Source organism: Oryx dammah, unplaced genomic scaffold (genome assembly GCF_014754425.2).
Source record: "Oryx dammah isolate SB20612 unplaced genomic scaffold, SCBI_Odam_1.1 HiC_scaffold_28, whole genome shotgun sequence".
Classification (NCBI taxonomy): Eukaryota; Metazoa; Chordata; class Mammalia; order Artiodactyla; family Bovidae; genus Oryx; species Oryx dammah.
Genome location: NW_024070212.1, coordinates 107,488,914 through 107,513,288, shown reverse-complemented (window position 1 = coordinate 107,513,288; position 24,375 = coordinate 107,488,914). Strand labels below are relative to the sequence as shown.

At 57.0% G+C, this 24,375-nt stretch overlaps 1 protein-coding gene across 3 annotated transcripts; it reads right to left on the bottom strand.

Annotated features, from left to right (window-relative positions):
* Positions 1–47: 47 nt before the first annotated feature.
* On the bottom strand, positions 48–24,375 carry COL8A2 (collagen type VIII alpha 2 chain). Of its 3 annotated transcripts, none has more exons than XM_040231641.1 (4): positions 24,260–24,375; positions 16,128–16,172; positions 4,802–5,013; positions 48–4,223 (listed from the first exon to the last, which is right to left on the bottom strand). In XM_040231641.1, exons 3-4 carry the CDS (start codon positions 4,995–4,997, stop codon positions 2,305–2,307), a joined length of 2,115 nt encoding a protein of 704 aa, XP_040087575.1. In that variant the 5' UTR covers positions 4,998–5,013; positions 16,128–16,172; positions 24,260–24,375; the 3' UTR covers positions 48–2,304. The 3 variants fall into 3 exon arrangements, with proteins under 3 accessions (XP_040087575.1, XP_040087576.1, XP_040087577.1); XM_040231642.1 differs by lacking the exon at positions 24,260–24,375 and adding an exon at positions 24,146–24,249; XM_040231643.1 differs by lacking the exon at positions 16,128–16,172.

The following is a 24,375-nucleotide window of genomic DNA, read 5'->3' as shown; positions in this document are numbered from 1 at the left end:
TGCTTTATGGAATCCAGAGGCTCAAGACACCTCTGCATCAAGGCCAGTTTCAGCACAGTGCTGTTTATACAACAGGCTTTATTGAGATTGTGTCAATACAGTCAATACCATTGTTTTTCTTTTCAAAAAGAAGCTCCATTTTCTTTGATTCCCAAGTGCATTTTTCCTGAATCTCCTGTGACACAGGCCACATAATAGGTATGTAGGGAACTAAGCTTCCTATACCAGGTTAGAAAGAAATTACTAATGGAGAACACTTAAACTTTAATCTTTAAAAAAAAAATGAGGAATTAGAATACAAAAATGCACAAGGTAATGTAGTTTCATTGTTAAAACCCAACACAGTTTATCAAAGCTAGTCAGTTAAGTGGACACCTGGAACTAAAGTCCCATAAACATTTTGGAAACCACCTACTTCTCCCCAAAGGCTTCAGGAATGACAGCAGAAACTCAGTTCTGTGAAACAGCTCCTTTGTTCTGTTTTTTGGCTCCCCATACCCTCAGGGCCCTGGACTTCACTGGGAGCTGGCGCCTTTCCACCCATCAGAACCCTTCCTAACAGGTTAAATGGCAGTGGCTTTGACTCAGGACGCTGAGCAGGTGGCCCCATGAGGTATGACTCAAGACTTAGTTCCAATGCTGCTGCTGATGGATAAAAAACCCACCAGGAACCCTAGCCCAACCTGCTCTTGAAATGCCACTTGGGCAGATTTGGGTTTTCTTTTCTCCTTTTGAAAGTTAAAACGAGCAGTCAAAGGGTCTGCTTGATTTGGAGATGTTGTGGGTGGGGAGGAGGCCAGCCCAGGGGCCTGAGGGAGCCACAGCCTAACACATCAGAAGTCCGTGATCAACCTCCTTCCTCAACATGGGCAGGCGGGGTGAGGGCCAGAGCTGCAGCACGTCCACGCTGGGTCCTCATCTCAGCAGTATCCACTCAGCTTGAACTAGGGGCCAAGGGGAGGGAAGGAGGTCTTGCCTTTTTCCTGCAGAGGGGAGCTCTGATTGGGGAAAATGGCAGTAACGTCCACCTCATCCCAAAGGGGCCTGTTGGAACCCCTGTTCTCAGGGCCTCAGCCTCCTGGGCCCTAATCCTGCCTTGGACAGGAAACTGGAACCAGAGTGGAAGGAGAGGAAGACCCTGCAGGTTAACCCCTGGAGTCACGCACACCCACCATCTGGCTCTTCCTAAGGAGAAGCGGGCGGCCGCCTTCAGCCACGAGCTTGCCTTCAGCCACGAGCTTGCGTGCACCTTGCTCTGCGGTGAACAGGAAGCTCTCTGCCCTGGGGCTACTGGGGGTGGGGCCGGCAGGCACCCCTTACAGTTTTGTCTGAGTAAAGCGCTCTCCCTCAGCAGGTGAAAGGAGAGAGGGGGAATACTCAAGACTCGCTGATTTGCCGGCCCTGCCTCGTGCCACCTGTGGCAGTCCTTAGGGGCCTGGGCAGCTGCCCTCACGCTGAGCAAAGCCAAAGCTGGTGGGGGCAGCCTTGGGGATGGAGATGAATGTGAAGAATGGCCATCCTGCACCAGGCCCACACCCCTGCCCCTCACAAGCCACCGTTCTCCATGGCTGCAGCCTGAGCAGTGAGTGGGGGTCAGCACTGCCCAGGAGCCAGCAGGGGCAGTCACGCACCCATACCCACCGGGGACAGGCCCGCAGCCACAGCCCCACCGCTAGGGTCGCAGTCCTGACAGGGTGTCCACACTGGCCACCACTACGGTCCCCCTCCTCTCCCTTCCCCTGGAGAGAAACAAAAGCTCTTTGGGAGATCTATCACCTTAAGCTGGAGGTCCCAGGGCCGCTGGAAGAGCCCCAGCCAAGAACTGAGGGCAGCTGCGCCCCATCCCTTGAGCAGGTGCCCTCTGAGGGCCAGCAGGCTGGGCAGGGCTTGGGACTATGTCTTCCCAGGGGAATGGGGGGGCAGCGCTCAGCCCCCTCTCACTGCTGACTCACTGAGGAGCAGCCTCCTTCACCGCCCGGCAGAGCCCAGGACTCACAAGGGGGCAGGGGTCTCCACCAGCTGGGCCGAACATCCTGGAGCCCTGCCAGGGGGCCAGGCAGGGCAGGAATGGGGGCACAACCCCCACCACTGCACAGACGTGGGGCGGAGGAACTCAGGCCAGCTTCTTCCGGGAAGAAACCTCAGCCTGCGTGGAGAGAATCCAAGCCGGTCTCCCCAGGCCAAGGCCGCGGCCGCCTTGTGCCCGCCTCTGTCTCAGTCTTTGGTTTTTTCCTTTAAATGGAGGTTCTTGGTAAGTGAGAAGGTCTCTCTACCGCTAAAGAGGAGGAGGCCAGGCAGCACAGGTTATGTGGGACACAGCAAGAATCCCGAAAAGGAAGAGTGGATGTACTCGGTGGAGTAGAGGCCGTTGGCCTGGTCCGAGGGCATCTGCACCCAGACCTGGTCGTTGGGCCGCAGCTGCAGCACGGCCCCGCCAGATGCCTGGTCCAGGTAGCCCTTCTTGTACTCGTCGTAGGTGTACGTGGCCGGCACGTTGTTCTTGTAGAGGGCCACCCACACGTTGGTGCCCTTGACATGCACGTGGTAGGCGAAATAGTAGACCCCGCCCACGGGGCAGGTGAAGATGCCTGTGGCCGGGTTGTAGCCACTGTGGCCATTGTAGAGAGTCCGGTCAAACTTGACGGGCATGCCCGAGGCAGGGAAGGGCGAGGTGAGCACAGCGGTGAAGGCGGGCGTGGCATGGGCTGACAGCTCCCCCAGCCCCAACTGTGGCTTCACCCCCTTGCCCAGCACAGCTCCCTCCACGCCACCGTTGGGCAGCTGCAAGCCGGCGATGCCAGTCTCGTCGAAGGCCCCAGGGGCTCCGGGGGGGCCAGGGGGGCCAGGAGGCCCAGGAGGGCCCGTGAGTCCTGGGGAACCTGGCACCCCAGGAGGCCCTGTTGGCCCAGCCACGCCAGGTTCCCCCACTTTCCCCTCTCCAGGGGGGCCCGGCAGGCCTGGCTCACCCTTCAGGCCTGGCAGGCCCTGGGGCCCGATAGGGCCAGCCGGACCCTGAAGTCCCGGGATTCCTGAAGGGCCCCTCAGGCCGGGCTGTCCAGGGAGTCCCAAGTCACCTTTCTGCCCCAGGGCTCCTGCCGCCCCTGGTCCTCCAGGGCGGCCCGTGAAACCTGGCTCACCTTTGGGCCCAGTTGGTCCAGGAGGTCCATGAGCCCCTGGAAGCCCCCTCTCTCCTGGGAGCCCAGGTTTCCCAGCCAGGCCACTAGGCCCTTGATCACCCCGAATGCCAGGCACTCCTGGGGGTCCTATAGGCCCTGTCTCCCCCTTAGGCCCAGGGACCCCACGTCTGCCAGGGAGCCCTGCAGACCCCGGAAGTCCAGGGGGCCCCCCGGGGCCCTGTGGGCCCTGTTCCCCGGGCTCCCCATCCTCACCTGGCTCGCCCCTGTCCCCCAAGAGCCCTGGGACCCCAGCTGGGCCCCTGTCCCCCTTGGGACCTGGCAGGCCTGGCATCCCATAACCAGTAGGGCCTATCAGGCCAGGGGGGCCCCGAGTCCCTGGTTCCCCTTTGGCTCCTGGTGGGCCCTGTGGCCCTGGCAACCCTGCTGACCCCGGTGCCCCCATCCCATCCACCCCAGGGGGCCCCTTTGGGCCCAGAGCCCCAGGCTCCCCCCTAGGTCCTGGCACCCCAGGAGGCCCAGTGTCACCCTTATCTCCAGGGGCCCCAGGAAGCCCATCCAAACCTGGTTTGCCTAAACCAGCCGGACCCGGGAGACCCGGGGGCCCCGGGGCTCCCCCCTGCCCTGGGGCTCCAGGTAGCCCTGGCTGGCCCACTCCATTTTCACCCTTGAGGCCTCGATCACCTGGGGGCCCAGGCTCTCCCTGGGGTCCTGGCTCCCCCCCAAATCCTGGGGGCCCCGGCACCCCCTGGGGGCCTGGTTTTCCAGGGACAGCAATGCCTGAGGGCCCAGGGAGGCCAGGGGGCCCTGGGGGCCCCCGGAGGCCCTGGTCCCCTCGAATCCCTGGCTCCCCCCGAAGCCCCGGCTGTCCTGGTGGTCCAACCTTGCCTGGGAGCCCTGGGGGACCAGCCTTGCCCATCCGGGAGAAGCCGGGGGGGCCGGCGGGGCCAGGTTGCCCGTGGAGCCCAGGTTTTCCGGTGCCTGGTTTTCCTGGGAAGCCAGGAGGGCCAGGGGGACCCCGTGGCCCAGGCTTTCCAGGGGGTCCGGGCTCTCCTTTCAGGTCCATCGGCAACAGTGGTAGAGGCATTTCTGAGAAAAAAAGAGAAGAGGCAGTCAGGGGCCTGGACAGTGGGGCCAGGGGGCCCATCTTCCCACTCCCTAGCCAGCATGGGGTGCAACTTGAGAAGTTAGGGTTCTGTACCTGCTCATGAAGACCACCCTGGCCCTCCCTCCCTTCTCTCATGAAAGGTGCAATTTAGGGGTGGTCTGGTGTCGGTCTTGGGAGCTGCAGGGTATCCACAGCCAGGGCTCCTAGTTCCCAACGTACGCAGGCTGGGCCTCCCTTCCCCAGCAGCCTCTCATCCCTGCGGAACTGTGGTGGAATGGCCACCAGGCGGCACAGCAGCCCTCCTGAGAGCCAATCGGCGCCAACCCCTTCCTACTTCCCCACAAACCTTCCCGCCCCTCCCCTACCCAAAGACCACCTCCACCCCACTTCCGGGCCCTTTTGGGACGGGAGGCCCTGGACCCAAATCAAGATGCAAGTGGAGGTGGGAAGGTCTTTGGTGGAGTGGACGGGTTGTGGCTGAGAGAGGGCCTGGGAAGAGCCGGTGGAGGTCAGGAGACAGGGAGTTGGGGGTCAGGAGGCGGGGTGGAGCGATGCTCACCCAGGTACTGGCCCTTGCCCTCGCGGAAGGGCGGCCCCACGGGTCCTTTGTGCATGGGCTGCACGTACTGCACCGGCGGGTAGCCCGCTGCCCCGGCGGCCCCACCGCTGGCAGCCGCCCTCGGCCCGCACCCCAGCAACAGCAGCATTAGCAGAGGTGGTGGCAGCGAAGACAGGGGCGTCAGAGCCCCCTGCATGGCGTCCGCGGGTGTGCTGCGGGGAGGAAGGAGAGAGGCCGTCAAGCCAGCTCATGGGTGGTTTGGCACCAGGCCCAGAAGCTCACAAAAAAGATGAAAATTTAGTTATTATTCACAAGCAATTCTCAAAGTCTCAGAATCTGCAGAAGTTACTACTAAACCTCTCCTAACCCTGCGCATAGCTCTCTGTACAGGCAGGGGTGGGGGTGAGGTTCCTGGACAACAGCCTCCCAAACCATTCACTTGGCAGCCAGATGCCCTTCCAGAACACCTCTAACCTTGGCACAGCCCTGCCAGACACTGTTTGATGATTACACACCCACTACCACGTGCTGGACTGGCTCTCTGCCAGGCATGAGGCTAAGCTCTCCAGCATGGGAGCTCACTTAATCCTCCCAGCACTTTAACGAGGTATTGTTACTGTCATCCGAATTTTCCAGATGACAAAACTAAAGCAAACGTCTCTAGGAAGCAGCACTGAGATTTGCCCAAGGTCTGTCTGACCTCACATTAAGTCCAGGTGTTTCTGGGTTCCCCACCATCTTCTGGATCGAGTCCTTTGTGGGAATTCCCTGGCTATCCAGTGGTTAGGACTCAAGGCTCTCACGGCCAGTGGCCCAGGTTCGATCCCTGGTTGGGGAACTAAGATCCCACAAGCCTCGAGACCATTAATTACATATATATGTATGACTTCCCATATATGTATGGGCTTCCCCTATAGCTCAGCTGGTAAAGAATCTGCTCGCAATGCTGGAGACCTGGGTTCGATCCCTGGGTTGGGAAGATCCCCTGGAGAAGGGAAAGGCTACCCACTCCAGTATTGTGGCGTGGAGAATTCCATGGACTATACAGTCCATAGGGTCACAAAGAGTCGGACACAACTGACTTTCACTTCACATGCATATGTATGACTGAGTCCCCTTGCTGTTCACCTGAAACTACCACATTTTGTTAATTGGCTATACCCAATACTTCCCAGGTGGCGCTAGTGGTAAAGAACCTGCCTGAAAATGCAGGAGAGATAAGAGACACAGGCTCCATCCCTGGGTCAGAAAGATCCCCTGGAGGAGGGCACGGCAACCCACTCCACTCTTTTTGCCAGGAGAATCCCATGGACAGAGGAGCCTGCTGGGCTACAGTCCACAGGGTCGCAAAGACTTGGACACGACTGAAGTGAGTTACAGGCATACCCCAATACAAAATAAAAAGTTTAAAAAAATTATAAATTAATAATTTTTGTAAAAGTCCTTGGTTCCCAACTTAGTGTTCTAATCATCTAATCAGTATCTGTGTCTCCAACTCTACCATCTACTGCCCCTTTCTCTGCCGCTCCCCTCCCCCATACCTTTGCCCCAGTCACCAGGCAGCCTCACACTTCCAGGCCTTTGCACCTGCTGTTCCTCTGCCTGCAGTGTTCTTCCCCTCACTCGTCCTTCAAGACCCAGGGAAGCTGTCACTCCTTCCTCTACAGAATTAACCCCTCACTCTAGTGTCCTGACTTAGCCCTGTCTCAGCTCTGAGAACAAGCACTGAGTTAAGAAGAAAAATGGGCTCCAGATTTGGATAGCCAGCCTAAATCTTCCATTCACCAGGTGGGGAAGCCTGAGCAAGCAGTGTCCACTCAGTGAACTCAGTTTCCTCGTCTGTAAAATGGAATAACATGTCCACACTGAAACGTGTACGTGAATGTTCAGATTGGTATTATTCATAACAGCCAGAAAGTAGAAACGATAGATGTACATCAACCGATGAATGGATGGTGTGGAATATTCAGGATGTGGAATATTACTCAGCAAGAAGAAGAAGTGAAGTAATGCTGCAATACAGATGAATCTTGAAAACATCACCAACTGAAGAAGCCAGGCACAAAATCAGAATTCTGTTTGTAGGATGTGTTCGGAATAGGTAAATCTAGAGAAAGTAGTTAGCTGAGTGGTTGCCTAGGGCTGAGGCAGGTAGACGTGGGGAGTGATTGTTAATCACAGGGTTTCTATTGAGACCCCCGATGGCTCAGACAGTAAAGAATTTGCCAGGAATGCAGAAGTCCCAGGTTCCATCCCTGGGTCAGAAAGATCCCCTGGAGAAGGGAATGGCTATGCATTCCAGTATTCTTGCCTGGAGAATTCCATGGACAGAGGAGTCTGGCAGGCAACAGTCCATGGGCTGGCAGAGTCGGACATGACTGGGTGAATAACACACAGGGTTTCTATTAGGGGTGATGAAAATGTTCTAAATTGATTGTGATGATGGTTGCATAATTCTGTGAGTACCTTAAAAAACTGTGGATTCTTATATTTTAAATAAGCCAATTGCATGCTATGTGAACTGTATCTCAATTAAGTTCTTTTTAAAAAACTAGACTAGGACTTCCTTGGTGCCCAGTGTGTAAGATTCTGTGCTTCCACTGCAGGGGGCACAGGTTTGATCTCTGATCAGGGAAGTTCTGCATGCTGCAAGGTGTGGGGAAAAAAATAATAATAATTAATTAAAAGCTAGGCTAAGAGATTTCCTGTTGGTCCAGTGGTTAGGACTCTGAGTTTCCAGTGCTGGGGGTCCAGTTTTGATCCCTGTTTGGGGTACTAAGATCTCGCAAGCCTGGAGATGTGGCAAAAAAAAAAAGAAAGAATTTTCTTTTCAAGCTAGGCTAACAACCTGCTTCTCAGGATTGCTGTGATGATCAGAGATATCTTGGTATCCCAGGGCGGGTACCCATCAGTATCTGCATAGGGGACTAGCCTGACATTTCATACACCCCAGGAAGGTCCCACTTGCCCTGGCATCCCTGCTCTGGGCTCCCCTCACCCCACCCAGGGGCTCTCCACACCTGTGTGTGGCTGCAGACAGGTGTGGCAGTGGACTGTTCACATCCAGGGATGCGCCTGGGGCTGAGTCTGGAGCTGCAGTGCAGTATTCTTCCAAACTCAGTATCATGCGGGCTTTGCAGGAATGAACATGGGGCTTTGGGGCAGGATGGTGAAGCTGCCAACCCAGCTCTGCCATCAACTTCCCTGTCACCTTGGGCAGGTCTTCAGCCTCCCTGAGCCCAAGCATAATAATAACACCTGCCACCTAAGGGCTGCCTGGCTTCACATCACTAACCCTCTCAACGACCCCCAACCAGCTCATGCAATTGTTGTCCCCTATTTTATGGATATAGAAACTGAAGCTTAAACTAAGAATCTTGCCCAGAACACCTGCCCTCAACACAGCCCCCCTGCTGTCTGCACCATGACTGGTGCTAGGCCTCCTACTGTGTAGGCCTGGCCCTCAGTTAACTGATGACAGAGGCCTCGGCCAGGCACTGCCCTAAAGTTTGGCTTTCTATCCACATTCAGCCCTGCAAGGCTCATCAGCCCTGTTTTACAGGTGAGGAAACCAGAGTGCAGTCAGGGCCTAAACCCAGACAGTCTGACTCTTAAGCCCCAGACGCTAACCACCGTACCATGAGGCCTCTCGAGAGCGGGATAAAGACTCTCCTGCCCTGGCCACCTGAGCTGGGGGAATGGGGGATCCTCATACATCACAGAGCCAGAATGTTCTGCCTAGAAGGGGAGCAGGGGCTTGGGCAGAGGGGCAGACCTTGCAGTAGGAAGCAGGAGGAGGGGAGTCTGGGTGGGCCAGAGGCCGAAATCACGGCACCCCCAGGAGGACTCAAGACAGCCCTGGCTCCAGGGGGGACTTCCCTGTAGCTCATATGGTAAAGGATCTGCCTACTGTGCAGGAGACCTGGGTTCGATCCCTGGGTCAGGAAGATCCTCTGGAGAAGGGAATGGCAGCCCACTCCAGTATTCTTGCCTGGCGAATCTCATGGACAGAGAAGCCTGGGGAGCTATAGTCCATGGGGTCGCAAAGAGTGGGACACGACTGAGCGACTAACACTGCTACTGCTGGGGAGCCTTGGTCCACTTGCCGTGCTGGGTGAGGCCTCACAGAGGCAGGGGCTGATGATGGAGGCTCGGCTGGGAGGGTGTCTGGGATGGGGAGAACTGTAGAGGGGCACAGGGCACCAGAGGAAGGGCCCCCGCGAGTCCAGGCAGGGCCCCCTGCCAGCTCCCCACTTCTCACTCCTCCTTGGCAAGGCGGGTCTCCAGGAAGCATCCCCGCCCTACGCCCCCGTGGCTCCCTGAACTTGCCCCATCCTGGCACCTCCTGCTCCATGGAGGTGGGGCAGGACCCCGGAGCAGGTGTTTCCTCTGGAGGGAGGCGTGTCTGAGCGAGGATGACAGCTCACACCTTCGCTGGGGCACCGTCTAAGTGCTGCGTCACAGTTCGCGATTGATGTAATCCCCACCAGATCCCCGGGAAAGAGGAGCTACGGTGCCTCCTCTTCCTATAGAGGAGGCGTCTGAGGCTGGAGACGAGCGGGAGTGAGGCGCCGCCCCCTGGCAGCCAGGGTCTGAGCGAAGTCTGTTAAGAACCTGAGCTCTTAACCGCTGGGACAGACTGCCTCCAGGGAGAACGTGCCAGAGAGCACAAGCTAGACAGAGAGGCAAGCAGACTGAGGAAGGGAAGCTCTCTTCCAACTCCAAGCTGCCTGTGGGTTTGAGGAGGGAAAACTTACTCCAGCTCTTCAAGGGGAGGCGGCCATGCCAGTCCAGGTTGGGGGCCGAGGGGCGGGGAGAGAGGGACTGGGGGCGGCAGTGTGCACATCACAGGAGAAGGGGGCTGCAGAAAGAGCGATGGCGCTGGCAGGGTGCCACATGGCTGCCCAGGTGGGAGGGACTGCCGGCCCACGCCAGCCGCCAGCAGAGCCAAGGGCGCCTGGGCGCCTCTGCCTCCTGTTCACTGCCATCCCTTTCTGGCCGCCCCCCACCCCCGCCTGGTCCGCCGCAGGCTCCCCAGGCTCTGCACGTGTTCCTCCCCTTGGTTCCCCCTACTGCGTCCCCACCTCCTGCTCCTCCCCATTCTTAGACGTCCGGGAAGCCTACTGGATGCCTCCCCTGGGCTCCACTGACACCCGTAGGGCCCCCTCACAGCTTCGTCTCCCTCTTTGGCTTTCCTGTTCTCTCCCCGCTCCTCCCCTCCCCTCCATGCCCAGCACAGGACTTGGCTGGCACAGAGATAAATGTATGATGAACTCAATTTGCTGTCAGATTTAAAGATCACACGAATAACTCACTCAGACCTTGCACAGACAAGTGTCACACGGCCCTGGAAGCCCCCTCTTCAGCCCCTCAGAGGGGCTTATGTGTCAGCTAGAAAGGGAACAGGTGGGACATTCACGTGGCCTCGATCAAGAAACTTCAGCTGAAAGCTGCCCGCTTGGGGAATAGGAGCACACAGGGAGGAACAGCCGGTCCACTTGCTTGCTCCTGGTCTCCCCTCATGGAACTGGTTGGCGAGAGCCCTGAGGCTCAAGCCTGGCTCTGCTGTGTGACCTTAGGCAGACCGTCACCCTCTCTGGTAACCTCTTAGGAAGGAAGGCAGGAGCCGAGGCAACCGGGAAGGGGCGGGGCTGACAGGGGCAGGAGGTGGGATGCAAAAGAAGACGCTGATTCAGGGATGGAGCGGTGGCGGCAGCAGGGTAGACGCGGTGTTTGGACAGCTGCAAGTCCTTAACGGGGATTTCCCCCCTTTTCAACAAATCCCCGTAAAACAGCATTTTGTCCAAGTCAGCGTTTTGTGGCAGCCTGGGCCTCCTCCGGGGGCGGCAGAGGAGGTTGGCTGGGAGCGGGTAGCGTTCCAGGGTCCTTCAGACCAATGAGAGGGGAAAAGGGAAGGGACCCCAGCAGGAAGAAGAAGCGGCATGAACACAACAGACCCCTCTCTCCCTGGACAGGGCTTCAGGAGCAGAGGGGCCTCAGCATTAAGTGACCCCTCCCACCAGTCCTCCCTCCAAAGGTCCGGTCCCAGAGACGATCAGCAGCTCAGCAGCCGGGGGTGGGGGGCCAGGTGATCCTGTGGAATTTAAGGGCCTGCCCCCTCTCCATCCCATTGCACACGTGAGCTCTCAGAGGTCGCGATGCAAGGGGGGGCCTGAGTGCGGGGCGCAGGTTCCCGGCGGAGCGTGCAGGGGTGTGGCCAGTGCGGCCCTGGCTGACCCCCGCCTCCCCTCGCCACCCCCGGTGGGTGGATGGAACGCGGCTCTGCGCAGGCTCCTGCTGCTGCAAGCCCCCTACCCCAGAAGGGCGGCTGCAGCTGAGGGAGCCGCGGGGAGCTCAGGCAGCCCCGGGGCCTGGCCAAACCACAGGTATGTTATGAGACGCTTCCTGTTGTGGAGACATTTCTGCGGGATCGGCTGCCCCTCTTGCTCCTGTCTCCCCACTGGCCCGGCCGCGCTTTGTTCTCTCCCTGGGTCTCTGGCCCCTGACCCATTTCTCTTGGTCTCTCTTTCTCTCTCTCTAAGCCCAGTCTCTGCCACTTCAACAGGTGAGCCTCTTTCTGAGGCTCTCCCTATCAGGGGTCCAGCTCTGGGCGGGGTGGAGGGGCCTTAAGACCCTTTACATTCTAACTGCCCCTGAACTTTCATTCCAGCACAGCTACTTTCCAGCTGTGTGGTAACATAATCTGAACCTCAGTGTCTTCACTTGTGAAAGGGTTACTGACATGGTCTAAACCATCGACCCCTTCGTGCTGCCCTGTTCTTTTACCCTGATGGCCAGAAAGTCCTCCCTTCAGTCTAACCTTAGTGCCTCCTGCTGCAAAGCACCATCTCCGCCAACCTTTGAAAACCTCAGGTGACTTGCTGCCAAAGGCCAGGACCTTGTGAAATTCCCTAAAAGTCAATTATCTGGGCTTCTCAGTCTTTTCTCTGACTGCTCTTGAGATGCTGCTGACTAGGGGTCACACAGCCTGCTCAGGGCAAGGATGGAGTTATGGATCTTGGAAAGAAGCAGAGGAACTGCCCTCCTCACCCACTGGGCATGATGCCCACATCCCACCCCCGCGACTCCACTTCTCCAGGGTTCCTGAGCCCCCCACCCCCACCTCTCTCTCAGCTTGCAGAGATCAGGAACCCTTTCCCATCCCCCTTTCCTGATTCTCAGATGAAAGGGGTCCTGTCTCCCACTCAAGGTCCCCCCAGCCCCTCCACACCTCTTCCTCGGGGCTGGGTGGGGGGGCTCACTGTCTGTGGCTGCCTCCCCCAGTCCCAGCCTCTGCATCCAAGTCTATAGAGGCCTCACCCCCACCCCTGGCCAGCCTCATCTTTCTCCAGCCCTTCTCAGCCAAGCTTCTTGAAAGAACTCTCTCTACCCCTCACCCTCTCACCTCGCGTGTTTCCTTCTCACCAGCACTGCCTCCCGCCTTGTGACCCTGCTTTCCTCCTTCCTGGAAAGGCTCCTCCTCAGATTCTTCTCTGCTCCTTCCCTCTGCCCACTTTGCAGACCCAGGCTTGCCCCAAGGAGCTGGCTCAGACCTCTTCTCTTCTCTCTGGATGTTTCTCCTGCAGTTTCCAGCTCTCCCCAGCTCCCATGGTTCCAATCTCAGCACCAAGGACTCCCATGTCTGTTTCCAGCTACCACTCCCCTGAGCCCCAGACTCTTGAGTTCGACTACGAGCCAAGCATTTTCTCCTGGCTGTCCCTCAGACACCTCCACCCAAACTGCTGTCATTATCTTCTCCCCTAATACGTGCTTCTCCCGGACTCCCTGGTGCCCAGGCCATAAATCAGGACCTCACTCCTGACACTTCTGACCCTTCCTTCCTTACGTGGAATCTCTCTAGCCTATACACTGCCTTAGCACAAGTAGGAAGGGCTACCCCTCCGTCCAGCCAACTCGGGCTTTCCTCATTGACTTTCCCCAGCGTCCTTGAACAGTAACCAACCCACACAACTATACATGACGGCCCTGTTCCTTTGCCCTCAAACCCCCAATCCAATCTTGCAGACTCTGTCTCCTCTATTTCTGTCACTTCTCTTCCTTCCCCACCTCCCCCATTCTCTCTGTCCTAATACAGACTTTGTACTCTCCCAACACACAGCCCAGAGCCTGGCACATTCCAGCCATTCAGTAAAGGTTTGTTAAATTGCCAGATCCTCACCTGGATTATCATGACTGTTCTCTCCCACCCCTCAACCTCAGCTTCTCTGTCTTCCTCAGAACATCCTACAGATATTCCAACAGTGCTTCTCAAACTTCAGTGTGCATCACGTGATTTTAAAAACACAGGCTCCTAGCCCATACCCTCAGGGATCCTGATTCAGTACGTGTGGAGCAGGGCTCAGCATCTGCAGCTCTAACAACCTCCCGGGTGATGCTAACGCTGCCTGTATGTGAACCACACTTTGGCACAGCTCTGCCATGGCCCTCCCCGCTCTGGATTCTCCAATGACTCCCTAGTACCAACGTGATAAATCCCATGTTATTCTGCAGTCCCTGTGGCTTATTGGAGAAGGTATATAGTCATCCCTCTGAATCCACGGGTGATTGGTTCCAAGACCCCCCGTGGATACCAAAATCTATGAATGCTTGAGTCTTTTGTATAAAATGGTGTGGTATCTGCATATAAGCAATGCACATCCTCACATATACTTTAAACCATTTATAATACTGAATACAATGTAAATACTATGTAAGTAGTTGCTGGGACACAAGGTAAACTTAAATTTTGCTTTTTGGAAATTTGGGGAATTGGTTTTCAAGTATTTTTGATTCACAGTTGGCCAAATTTGAGGATGGATGTGGAACGTACGGATATAGAGGGCTGACTGTACTTTAGACTCAGTGGTAATGTGGATAAAGAAAGCAGAGAGGATGGCAAGATCACAGTGAAGCTGGCAAACCCCTGAGACCACAGCTGGTGGGGAGACACACTCCGGGTCTAAGAGTTATGTATGTGAGGAAGAGGTTGGGAACCAGCTTGTTGTGGGAACCATGTGGGTGACTGACATGCCCACCTGTGACCCTTCTGTCACGTCTGTGTCTCTGAATCCAGATCCTCACCTGCCTGTGTATCTGAGGCATCTCCTGGTAGGTCTCTCTCCTGTCTCTGTGTCACCATCCCATTTGCCCACCCCGTTTGTCTTCCTCTGCTCTCTCATGCCTTATACCTAGATCCTGTTAGAGTTCCAGGCTCTGAAATCTCTAGCTGCTGGTCACCTGATGGGAGCCTCCAGAAGGCCAGCATTTGTGGCCTTAATGCTAACATCAGGTCTGGGGCTGACATCCCTAGATGATCCCTGAGCAGCCCCACAAGGTCTGGGTGGAGACTTGCAGTGTCCAGTTCCCATGACCTCACTGTCCTGCGGGTCATTGAGACTTTGAACCTCTCAAATTTAAATGTGCAAGCATGAGGACTGTTTCGAAGCTAAAGAGCTATCTGGAATCTGAGAGTTGGGGGATGGAGGGAGGAGGCTATGCTGGGACAGGGCTGCCTGGAGAACACCTTATCATCCAGACTGATGGCAGCACAGGAGTGTCGCCTCTGCCCACCTTGTCTTTACAACAAAGTTTCAGTTCCACCAAGAGTCCCAACACCCCTCACCCCTGCAGCTGAGGACCTTAGACCACAGGGGACCTCAACTTGCAAAACAGCATTGGAAGGAAGTTGTAAGGACGGATCAGAGTTCAACATGCCCATAAAGGCAAGAGATGGTGGAATAGTCCAAACTGAGTGAGTAAAGAAGACTGAGGGGCATCTAGGATGGGTTATATCTAAGAGGCAGAGAACCTGTGGGTCTGAAACTTGAGAGGGAGAGATATAGCCTGGAGATAAAAATAGGGCTTCATTGGTGGTGTTGCTGCAGCCTGGATGAGGGCCATCCATCACCCTTAGGGAAATCACCTATGTTTAGGGGTGAGAGGAGCACCAGCATCCTGAATCCAGACACCCCAAACTAACTTCTTGATGTTTCCCTGTACCCACTGCCCACCTTTGCCTGCACAATCCTGTTTGCCTGAATTGCCCCTTTCTTTCTCCTCCAGGTGGTGGTGGTTTTGGTCACTAAGTCATGTCCGACTCTTGCAACCCCATGGACTGTAGCCCACCAGGCTCTTCTGTCCATGGGATTTCCCAAGCAAGAATACTGGAGTGGGTTACCATTTCCTTTCTCCAGGCAAACATGTCATTCCTCATTTAAGTCCCAGTTAAATGCCTCCTCTTCCAAGCAGCCTTCTCTGCCTCCCTCAGGCAGAACAGCTCCTCCTCCAGGGCCTGTCTTCTCCGACACCCATCTCATCCTTAGCTGGGGCTCAGCATATAGTAGGTGCTCAGTACAGTCTGCAGCCTGGGTGATCTAACTCCTGGTCTCTGACAACCCCACCTCCAACCTCCTGCCAGCATGCAAGATGGCTTCTCATAGGGTCCCTTTTCCTTGGTCGCTCTTCCAGAGTCCTTCTCAGCTCTGGGCTGGAGGGGCTTGGGCTGACCTCCCTTCCTGAAGGCGACTAGGCCCACTTCCCAGGCCACCAATCTCTGCTCATCTCTGAGGCTAGCCAGCCCACTACTACCCTGGGGAGGAGCATCTTGGGGGGCAACAGAGTGTCCAGGGAGCTAGGAACAGCCAGGTGGGGGCAGATGAACCAGAAGAAGCTGGGCAGCAGACAGGAGCCAGGGCAGCCGTGTATCCTCAGGCAGGTGGCCAGGGGACCGGCCCTTCCTCGCCAGGGGCTCAGGCCTTAGCTGGTGCCATTGCTCACTTCCCAGAAGAGGCCTTGAGCTTTTGAGCAAGACCGGACATTGGAGGGCCACCAGACCCAGGCACCCCCAGGCCCTAGGCTGGGCCCCGCCTTCTCAGCCGCCAGTCCCCCATCCCCACCCTACCGCCTTCTGGTTCACATTTGCAGCCTTTTCCGGAGCGCCACCCGCCGCCCGCTGCCTCTGCACGCCTGCCAAGATTCCTGGGCCTTCGCGGCTTCCCTGCGCAGTGGCGGCAGCTTCAGCGTCGGCAGGAGAGGCTGGGTTGGGCAGGGAGGGGGCCCGGCGGGAGCCTGGCCAGGCCACTGCACCCAGGCAGGCCAAGCAAACACGGCCGCGCCAAGGAGCGAAATAGTTCACAAATGAGAAAAAGCTGCTTCCGAGTTGGGCCGGAGGGAGCTGAGGTCACCTGCAAAAGGGGCTGCCCGCTAGGACACCCTGAGCTGGGGAGGGGCTTCCGAGGCAGCTGGGGGGGCAAGGGCAGAAGGCAGCAAGCACAGGCCTCATGCAGCCTGGGATACTGGAGAACCCCTGCCCCCAAATCTAGCTTACCTTTCAGGTCGGAGGGGCCTCTGAAGGTCCCAGCAGAGACAAGGCCTGAGAATTGAAAGAGGGAAACTGAGGAAGATACCAGGAGCTGGGGAAGCCTCCTGCCCTGACTCACAGCCACCCTAGGGCCTGCCATGGGCTTTTTACCAGGAGCCCCTGCTGAACACTGACTCCAACCTCAGTCTCTGCTCAGGGAGCCAAGATGTGTGCCCCCCCCCCCAACCACTGACTTCATTCATTCCATGCACACTCAGCAATGCCCACAAAGGACCTGGCCCTGAGCTGCTGGGATTCTTCCTGTCCTAGGGCCTAGGCTGAGGAAGCCCCTTCTGTGTGCCAGGGTCCAGTCTGAAGAAGTCCCTACACCCTGCCAGACCCTAGGCTGGGGTGGTCCCTACTCTAGAGTTCTAGCTGGGGAAGCTCCTACTGGGTATGAGCTAGGCTCAACGCCCTGCCCTGCCCTGAACTAGCCGGAGGCATCAGACAAGTGGCCATCACACAGTTGCCCAAGGTCTCTGGGCCACGGGGGTACACAGCAGGGAATACTGCCCTCCCTTGAGTTTCCCTAGAAGACTTTATGCAGGAAGGGGCTGGATCCTGAAGGGTGAGTAGGAGTCTGACACGCAGGCAAAGTAAGAAAAGGAATCTCAGGCAGTAGGAAGCTGCTGGGCAGACAGACACAGGGAAGGTCCAGAGTGCCATGAGGTTGAGAGGGTGAGCAGGGGCTGAAAGGGCTGGGCCACTTTAGTGGAGAGCCTTAAATGCTCTGCTTGTGTTTCTCTGTGAGGCATTGGGGAGCCATGGATGGTTGTTGAGCAGGGAATATGACGTGGTTACAGCCCTCGATAGCCAAGTCCCCACTGGTGGCTCAATCAGCCATGATACCTGACTGTTGTAAGCCCCAGCCCAGGTCACACAGCAGAGCTGGGGCCGTAGTCCAAGCCCAGACATGAATCCCTCATGGATAGGGAGGGGATGCCTAGCCAGCCCACCTGGCAGGGAGGCCTGCCGGCCGCGTCACTCTCTCCCCCAGCTGCTTGCTCGCCTCTGCCCGCTCCCATGGAAACTCTGACATCCCAGCCCTCTCCCTGCACAAGCAGCCAGCTGCTGGAGCCAGTGGCTCCTAAGCCCTCTCTACAGCTCAGCTGAGCCCTGCCCCCATCCAAGCCACTCTGACACCGTGACCCCAGAGGTGGGTCATGAGGCCGCTCTCTCTGAGGGCCCAGCCTAGCTGACGGAGGAGCATGGGTGGGAGGTTCTCACTGCCCAACTGGACCTGGCTATCTGGCCCCAGTCCCCACCCTCACCATGAGGCTCAGGAAGAGGAAGTGATTTATATTGGATCTGGGCTTTTGAAAGATGAACATAGATTTAACTGGGTGGTGGTGGGGAGAGATAATCAGTCCAGGCTAAAGTAGCAGCATGTGTGTGGGAGGCATGAATGTTGTGAACATAATTAAATAAGCGAACTAACTAATCATACTACTACTACTAAGTCGCTTCAGTCGTGTCCGACTCTGTGCAACCCCACAGACGGCAGCCCACCAGGCTCCCCTGTCCCTGGGATTCTCCAGGCAAGAACACTGGAGTGGGTTGCCATTTCCTTCATAGCTGACACTTATTATGCACCTACTATGTGCCAGGCTCTCTTCTGGCTCTTCTCGTGAACTGTCTCCTTTAGTCCTCAGACCAACCCAATGAAGTATATGTTCTTTGTCTTTTTACAGAGTGGGAAACCAAGGGACAGAGAGGTTAAGTAATTGGTCAAAGGTCACACAGTTCACAATGGGTAAAGCCTAAGCTGTTGGTGCCAAAGCTTGGGCTCCTAACCTCTCTAAATACAGATGGTTTGAGATGAGAAGAACTGGCTGAGGTCAGCCTGAGAGATGCCTTGAATATCAGAATCAAAGACTGATACTGGGAAAGACTGAAGGCAAAAGGAGAAGGGGTGGCAGAGGATAAGAAGGTTAGATAGCATCACCGATGACATGAATTTAAGCAAACTCTGGAGATAGTGAAGGACATGGGGTCACAAAGAGTCAGACAGGACTTAGCAACTAAACAACAACAGCAGCATCAGAGACCCTGAGCGCAGCTTAAAGCTGGCTCTCCATGCCCTTCACACATTAGCCCTTAATAATAATGGTCTCTAGAAATCCCAAGTATAAGGAATTCCCTGTCAGTCCAGTGGTTAGGACTCTGCTCCCATTGCTGTGCCATGGGTTCAATCCACAGTCAGGGAACTAAGATCCCATGAAATGCACAGTGTGGCCAAAAAACAAAAAGTAAAAAATAAAAATCCCAAGCATACTTTATGCACCAGACATAGCACTAGGCATGTTCCAGGCATTTTTATCATGCTCTCCTGTAACCCTGTAAGGCGGGAATTCAATCGCTTTTTTGAGAAGGGTTGAGGCCCAGAGAAGTGACATCCATTCTCCATGGTGAAGCACCAGGGCTAGGATCTGAACCTTGGGGCTTGCCAGCCCTCAAATGGCCAAACCCCGGTTCACTTGGGCTTCCTGGAGACTGCTGCCACGGTAATGCTCCTCACTTCTCCACCCCCATCTGTGCTGCCTCGACCCAGATGGCAAGAGAGACCAGCAAGGCTGGCAACAGAGTGGGCCGCTCCTATCCTGGGCCTCAGGAGCCCACTCCAACTGACCAAGGCTCCTTCAGTCCTACTAAATAGGAAAGTGGGGAGGGTGGGTGTGCCAGGGCAGGGCCTGAGCCCACTTCAATGGGACTCTGTTCTTAACCTGCGCTCTCAGCTGCCTTCCCTAATCTCCTGAGCCCCTCCACTGGCGACATCGCCTCCTTGCACAGTGCCTGCCTCCAGCTAAATCCCAGACCAGAGGTGGGTGGGACAGTCTGCACCCCCTCGTCCCCCACCATCTTCTGAGAGCTCAGGCTCCCTAAGGACACTGGCCAGGGCCCCAGGCCCGCTTCCCCATCCCAACTTTCCAAACAGAGGTGCGGATTGATGGCCAGGAGGCGAAGAGTCAACTCCTCCCAGAGCGGGGCTCATGGGACAAGTCTCTATTTTCTGAGCCCTTACCAGGAGCTGGCCCTCGGCTAAGAGTTCTGCTTAAAAAATCATGACAGGGTATGAACCACTCTGGAGCCCAGCTGCTCACATTCCTCTCTCAGCCCTGCCTCTTACTAGCAGTGACCTCATTCATTTGTGCCTCAGCTTCTTCGTCAGGAACGTGGGAGCAATTCCTACTTTGCAAAGCTCTGGAGCGAATGAAGGGCGTTCATATCACGTAGCCAACTTCCAGCAGTGCTGCGCATTAAGGGAACATTCAATATATGTTTGCTATTATCATTGTCTCCATCGCCATGATTGGCCTCCCCCAAAGCCCTATGAGATTAAATTAGAAACCCTATTTTACAGATGAAGAACCGGAGGCTCAGAGACAAGTCACTCGCCCAGGTCTGCCAGCCAGCCCGTGGTGAATGATGCCAGAATTGGGACCCAAGCCCAGTGAGTTCACAGATGATGATGACGCCTCGTGGCTCCCTGGAGTGGAGGGCCAGCGTGCATGCATGCGTGCATGTGTTGGGTTTGGGGCGGGGATGGGGGTCCTCCACAGCCCCTCAGCCCCTCCTGCCTGACCCCCAGGGGCTCCGCTGCCCAAGCCCCTGCCGCCGCTGCAGGAGGGGGCTGTGCATTCCTGGCTAAGCAGCCGGATTTGCTGTGCTCCGGGAACTATGAAAAGAATGTTTGCCACGAGCTGAGCCGTGGTCGCCTGTCAGAGGGAGCGTGGCCTGGAGGGCCCACGCAGAGCTGAGTGGCGGCCAGCAGCCGCTGCGGTGGGAGGGAAGCAGGCTAGACGGGAGAGAGCTTCTGGTTAGCGAGGGCAGTGGACGCTGCAGGGGGAGAGACCAGAGAGTCGGCCTCCGGGGGCCTTTCAGCAAAGAGAAAGGACCCCTCCCCACACACAAGCGACACTGCTCCTCATCACAGGCTCCAAGGAGATCCGAGGAGGCATTACTGGCCCATCTCACGGATGGGCTTATGGAGACCCAGGGGGAAGCTCACTGCCATGGCAGAACTGAGACCCGAGGCCCGGACCCCTTCCTCCCAGAAACCACCCGCCCTCACGGGGCCCACCGGGTCCACAGCGCATCTTGAGATATCAGAAAACACCGTGCCAGTCCTCACAGTCCTCGCTGCACTTCCGCCTGACCTCATGATTACTGCTCCCCATGTTCCCTGACCCTCAAAAAAGCACCTTGTGTATGACAGTGCCTGGCCCACGGCGGACCGATGAGAAACAATTAAGTTTCCATTCCCTTCCCCCCACAAACCGAGCCCTGGAGAGGGCAGGAGCCTGGGAGGTCAGCGGGGGAGGAACATGAGCTGTACATCCTTATGGACCTGGGAGCGAATCCCAGCTTGACACTCCGAAGGGGGACGCTTGGCCAGGTTACGGACCTCTCTGAGCCCTCCACTTCTCCCTCTGTTAAATGGGCTACCGATCTTTGCCTTGCAGCAGAGTAATAAGGACTAAATGAGATATGCAAACACAGGTCCTGGTGCATAGTGGCTGCCCAGTAAACTCTTACTGTTACTCTCCCCCAAGGGGACAGAAAGAATTGAAGTTAGAGAACCTCTGATGACAAGGTCCCCTCCATCCGAGGTTCCGGATGGCCCCTGTGAGGGGAGCACAGCCTCCGGAGGGAAGGGAAGCCGGTGCCCAGGGTCCTGTCCTCAGGGCTCAATTCCTCCACTGGCTGCTGTGTGACCCTAGGCGAGTTCCTCTCTGAGTCTCTGTAATCCCGTCCAGGAGATGAGCCGGCAGTGCTGGCATGGCTCTCTCCAGGAGGCAGTAACCCTCTGCCACCCGCTTCTTCTGCCCTCTAAGAGCTAGAAATCTCAGCCTGCATGGGGACAGTCACCTCTCAGTTCAAAACTTTCCAAGAATCTGAATGGAAGCAGGGCCAGGCCCTCCCCCGTCCCTTCCCAGGATCCAAACAGAGGGGTGGAACAGACTCTGATCAGAAGTCTAGGTGAAAGTTCTTGGCTCTGCACCCTGATCATGTGTGACCTGGGATTACTCCTCATCTCTCTGCAGGCAAAAGGACCCTGGAGACCAGCATTAGCATTCCTATTTTATAGATGAGGAAACTGAGGCACAGAAGTGGGAAGACCCTTACTCAGAGTCACATGGAAAGTAACCTCGATCTGACTCCCAAGGTCAGAGTCACATGGAAAGTAACCCCGATCAGCTCTTCCCCTCACTGCACATGCTGCTTTCACTTAAGACCCACTGTCCACATCCCACCACCCTGGAAACGTCCACAGAACACAGCAGGCCTGAAATGCCCTTTCTGGGACCATGACTTCCCTAGCTGATGTCTGGGCACAGTTGTGCACACACATGGCCTCACACACCCACTTAGGCTTCTAAACATACATACTCAGGCCTCACAGACACTAACTAGCCCCCAGCCCCATGGCCACACTCAACAGTCAGCCCCCTGCACCTAAGCATACCAGACCCTGGGGTTCAAACCCACACCTCCCCTTGATCTGCCTCCTCTGGGGTCAGACCACAGCCACTCAGAGCATGGTTCCTGGCCCACCCTCTCCTCACCCCCATAGTCAAGCATCACTGAGGTCTGTCCAGTCTCTCTCCTTATTCCTCTCCATCTATACCTTCCTCTTATCCCCATGGCAACCACTCACCTCAGCCTCTATCATCTTCCTCCTCAAACTCTTGCCCAGCCTCCTAAGTGGCCTCCTTGCCCCCAGGAACAACCAGAGGGATCCCCAATTTGCACCACTCTGCAGCTCACACCCTTTCTCTGAACAAGGTCCTAGGAAATCTGACCTCAAAGTAGTTGTCAGTCCCGCCACCTCACTCCCCGACTGTGTGAGCCGTGAGCCTAGCTGGCAAGTACTCACCACCCTCTGAGAGCCGGCAAGTACTCACCACCCTCTGAGAGAACTCTGCAGCTTCCCACCTCCACACCTTCGCATATGCTGTTCCTTCTGACTGGAATGTCCTCATTTACCCTTTCCTCCCTCTGCACCTGTCAAAGTTCTTCTCCCTGAAAACCCCAGCTAGAGTCACCTCTTCGCTGCCTCTCCTGATGGCCCCTCCACACACACTTTGGCTTACAAGATGCCTCCCCCCACGTACCTCAGTGGGCACCCTGAGACACAGCTGCACCCCATATGAGAGGCTGCTGTGCCTCTGTAAGTGCCTCAGGCCACAGATGGGACTGGTTCATCTGAGGCCCCACTCTCCTACAAGGGGAGCCCCATGCCTGCCACTGGGGGCCCTGGAGTGGGCTAGGGGACCAGTAGGGCAACCAGCCTTCAGTTTGGCTGAGACCCGGAGCAGGGGAGGAGGTGGGGTGCTCAGGCTGACAGCCCTGTTGGCTATCTGCCTGCCCCATTCTTGCTAGGAGATATTTTCACCTCCACTTTTCTCTCCTCTTCCTCTGAGCCAGAGAATAAGCGGAAACTAATTTTCACTGTGATAGAGTGAAACTGGAGAGACCCTACTGAGAGAGTGTGTGTCTGTGTGTGCGTGCGCGTGTGTGTTGTCCTGTCTGGCTGGGCCATGCGGGGCCTGCCATGTGTCTGCAGGAGTCCGTGTGGGTGTGCGCGTGCGCGTGTGCGTGCGTGCACCTGCCCTGTCTGTGGTTTCAGCATCTGTCGTGGTGTATGTTTCAGTAGACCATGTGCTGGTGTGTGATTGTGTGTGACTGTCAGTGCGAGCGGGTGTAGCTATGCAGCTGTGCGTGACTCTGTGAGTATGTCTGCGGTGTGTCCTCGTTATTGTTTGGGGGTGACTGCATGTCCGAGGGCCTATCTGCATTCACCAACCCAGCAAGAGGCCAGTGGGGATAGCTGTGCACTGACCGAGGCCGCCAACTCCCCACGCAGGGTTGCTGCCCTCTGCATCTCCTTTCCGGGGTCTCGAGCGGCCCCCGAGGGCTCCCCACCTGCTCAGGGCAGTGAGCGCCAGTCCCCTGCGAGGAGCCCCACACTGCCTAACCCTCCAGTGGCCCCAGGTCTTCCAGACACCCAAGGCAGCTCCCTGGGAGGTTGCCTTCACTAAAGGCGCTCCAAGGAGGGAGTGAAGCCTACCACCAGACAAGGGCACAGCCTTAGCAAGAGACGCTGACGGCAGACAGGAGGAAGGGCTTCCGGGTTGCCAGGGTCCCCTGAGGGAGGTCAGTGGTATTTCTGGGTCAAAAGCCTAGCACGTTCTCACACACACCGAGGACCTCACATAAGCACACACGGATCGACACACACGTGAATGACACACCGGCAGACACCCGCTGTCCCCCTCACACCCCACAAAGGCACACACTGACAGGCTCACACACTGCACACACACACAAGCGGACTCCGAGGGTCTGCCCTTCAAAGCTCGTGACTCCCAGGCTCCTCTGGCTGAACAGTGTCTCCCCACGCCCCCCGACAACCCCAGGGGAATCCCACAGTCACTGTGGCTCCAGCCCCAGGACAGACACTGGGGAGGCAGTTCTGGGGCCCCCAGATCCCAGCTCCTCTGAGTCAGGCACCAGGCCCCCTCACCCCTCCGCAGGTCTCAGACCTGAGCTGCAGCAAGGTGCTAAGCCTCTGGCAGAGACAGCCCTCAAAACCTGTCTCAGGTTTGGGGGATGCTGTTAGGACACCCTGAATAGGAGGGACTTGGGGGCAGAAGCAGGAAAAAAAACAAAACGGGAAACCAGGAGGTGGCCAGCTAACTAGAACCAGCAGAGAGACGGGGAGAGGAGAGCCTGGGGTCTACAAGGGTCTGGGGGAGTCTAAGGCCCCTGCTCCCTCCTGACCCTGCGATGGAAGCGTTGTCATCCCATTTCGCAGGTGGGAAGGGAGACTCCCGGAGGTGAAATGACTGCTCCGAGCCACATGGCCAGGGATTCCACCCGGGCCTGTCTGAAGCTGGAGCCCCCGCTTCTGGGAAGGGAGGGAGGAGGGGCTCCCTCGTGCCAGCGCCGACCCCCGGCCCGAGTGCCCCATCCCGCCTCACCCCGGAGTCCTAGGCGCCGGCCCAGGTGTCTCCGACAGTCTCGGGAGAAGCGCAGGCCGGGTCTTGCCCTCGGAGCCCCCAAGCCCGGCAGCCGCGCCGCCTCCTCCCGGTTACCTGCAGGGGCGGCCGCCGGGCGCCGCTCCTGGCCCTCGAGGGCGGCCCGCGGCTCGCGGGCTCCAGGCAGGGGCGTCGTCGGGGTCCGCGCCGGCGGGGCTCCGCGTCGCTCTGCC

Excerpts from the sequence above, each read along its gene's own strand:
- COL8A2 (XM_040231641.1), bottom strand. The coding sequence starts at position 4,997 with ATGCAGGGGGCTCTGACGCCCCTGTCTTCGCTGCCACCACCTCTGCTA. Across the intron at positions 4,224-4,801 it reads GGGCAAGGGCCAGTACCTGG|AAATGCCTCTACCACTGTTG; the intron begins GTGAGCATCGCT and ends TTTTTTTCTCAG.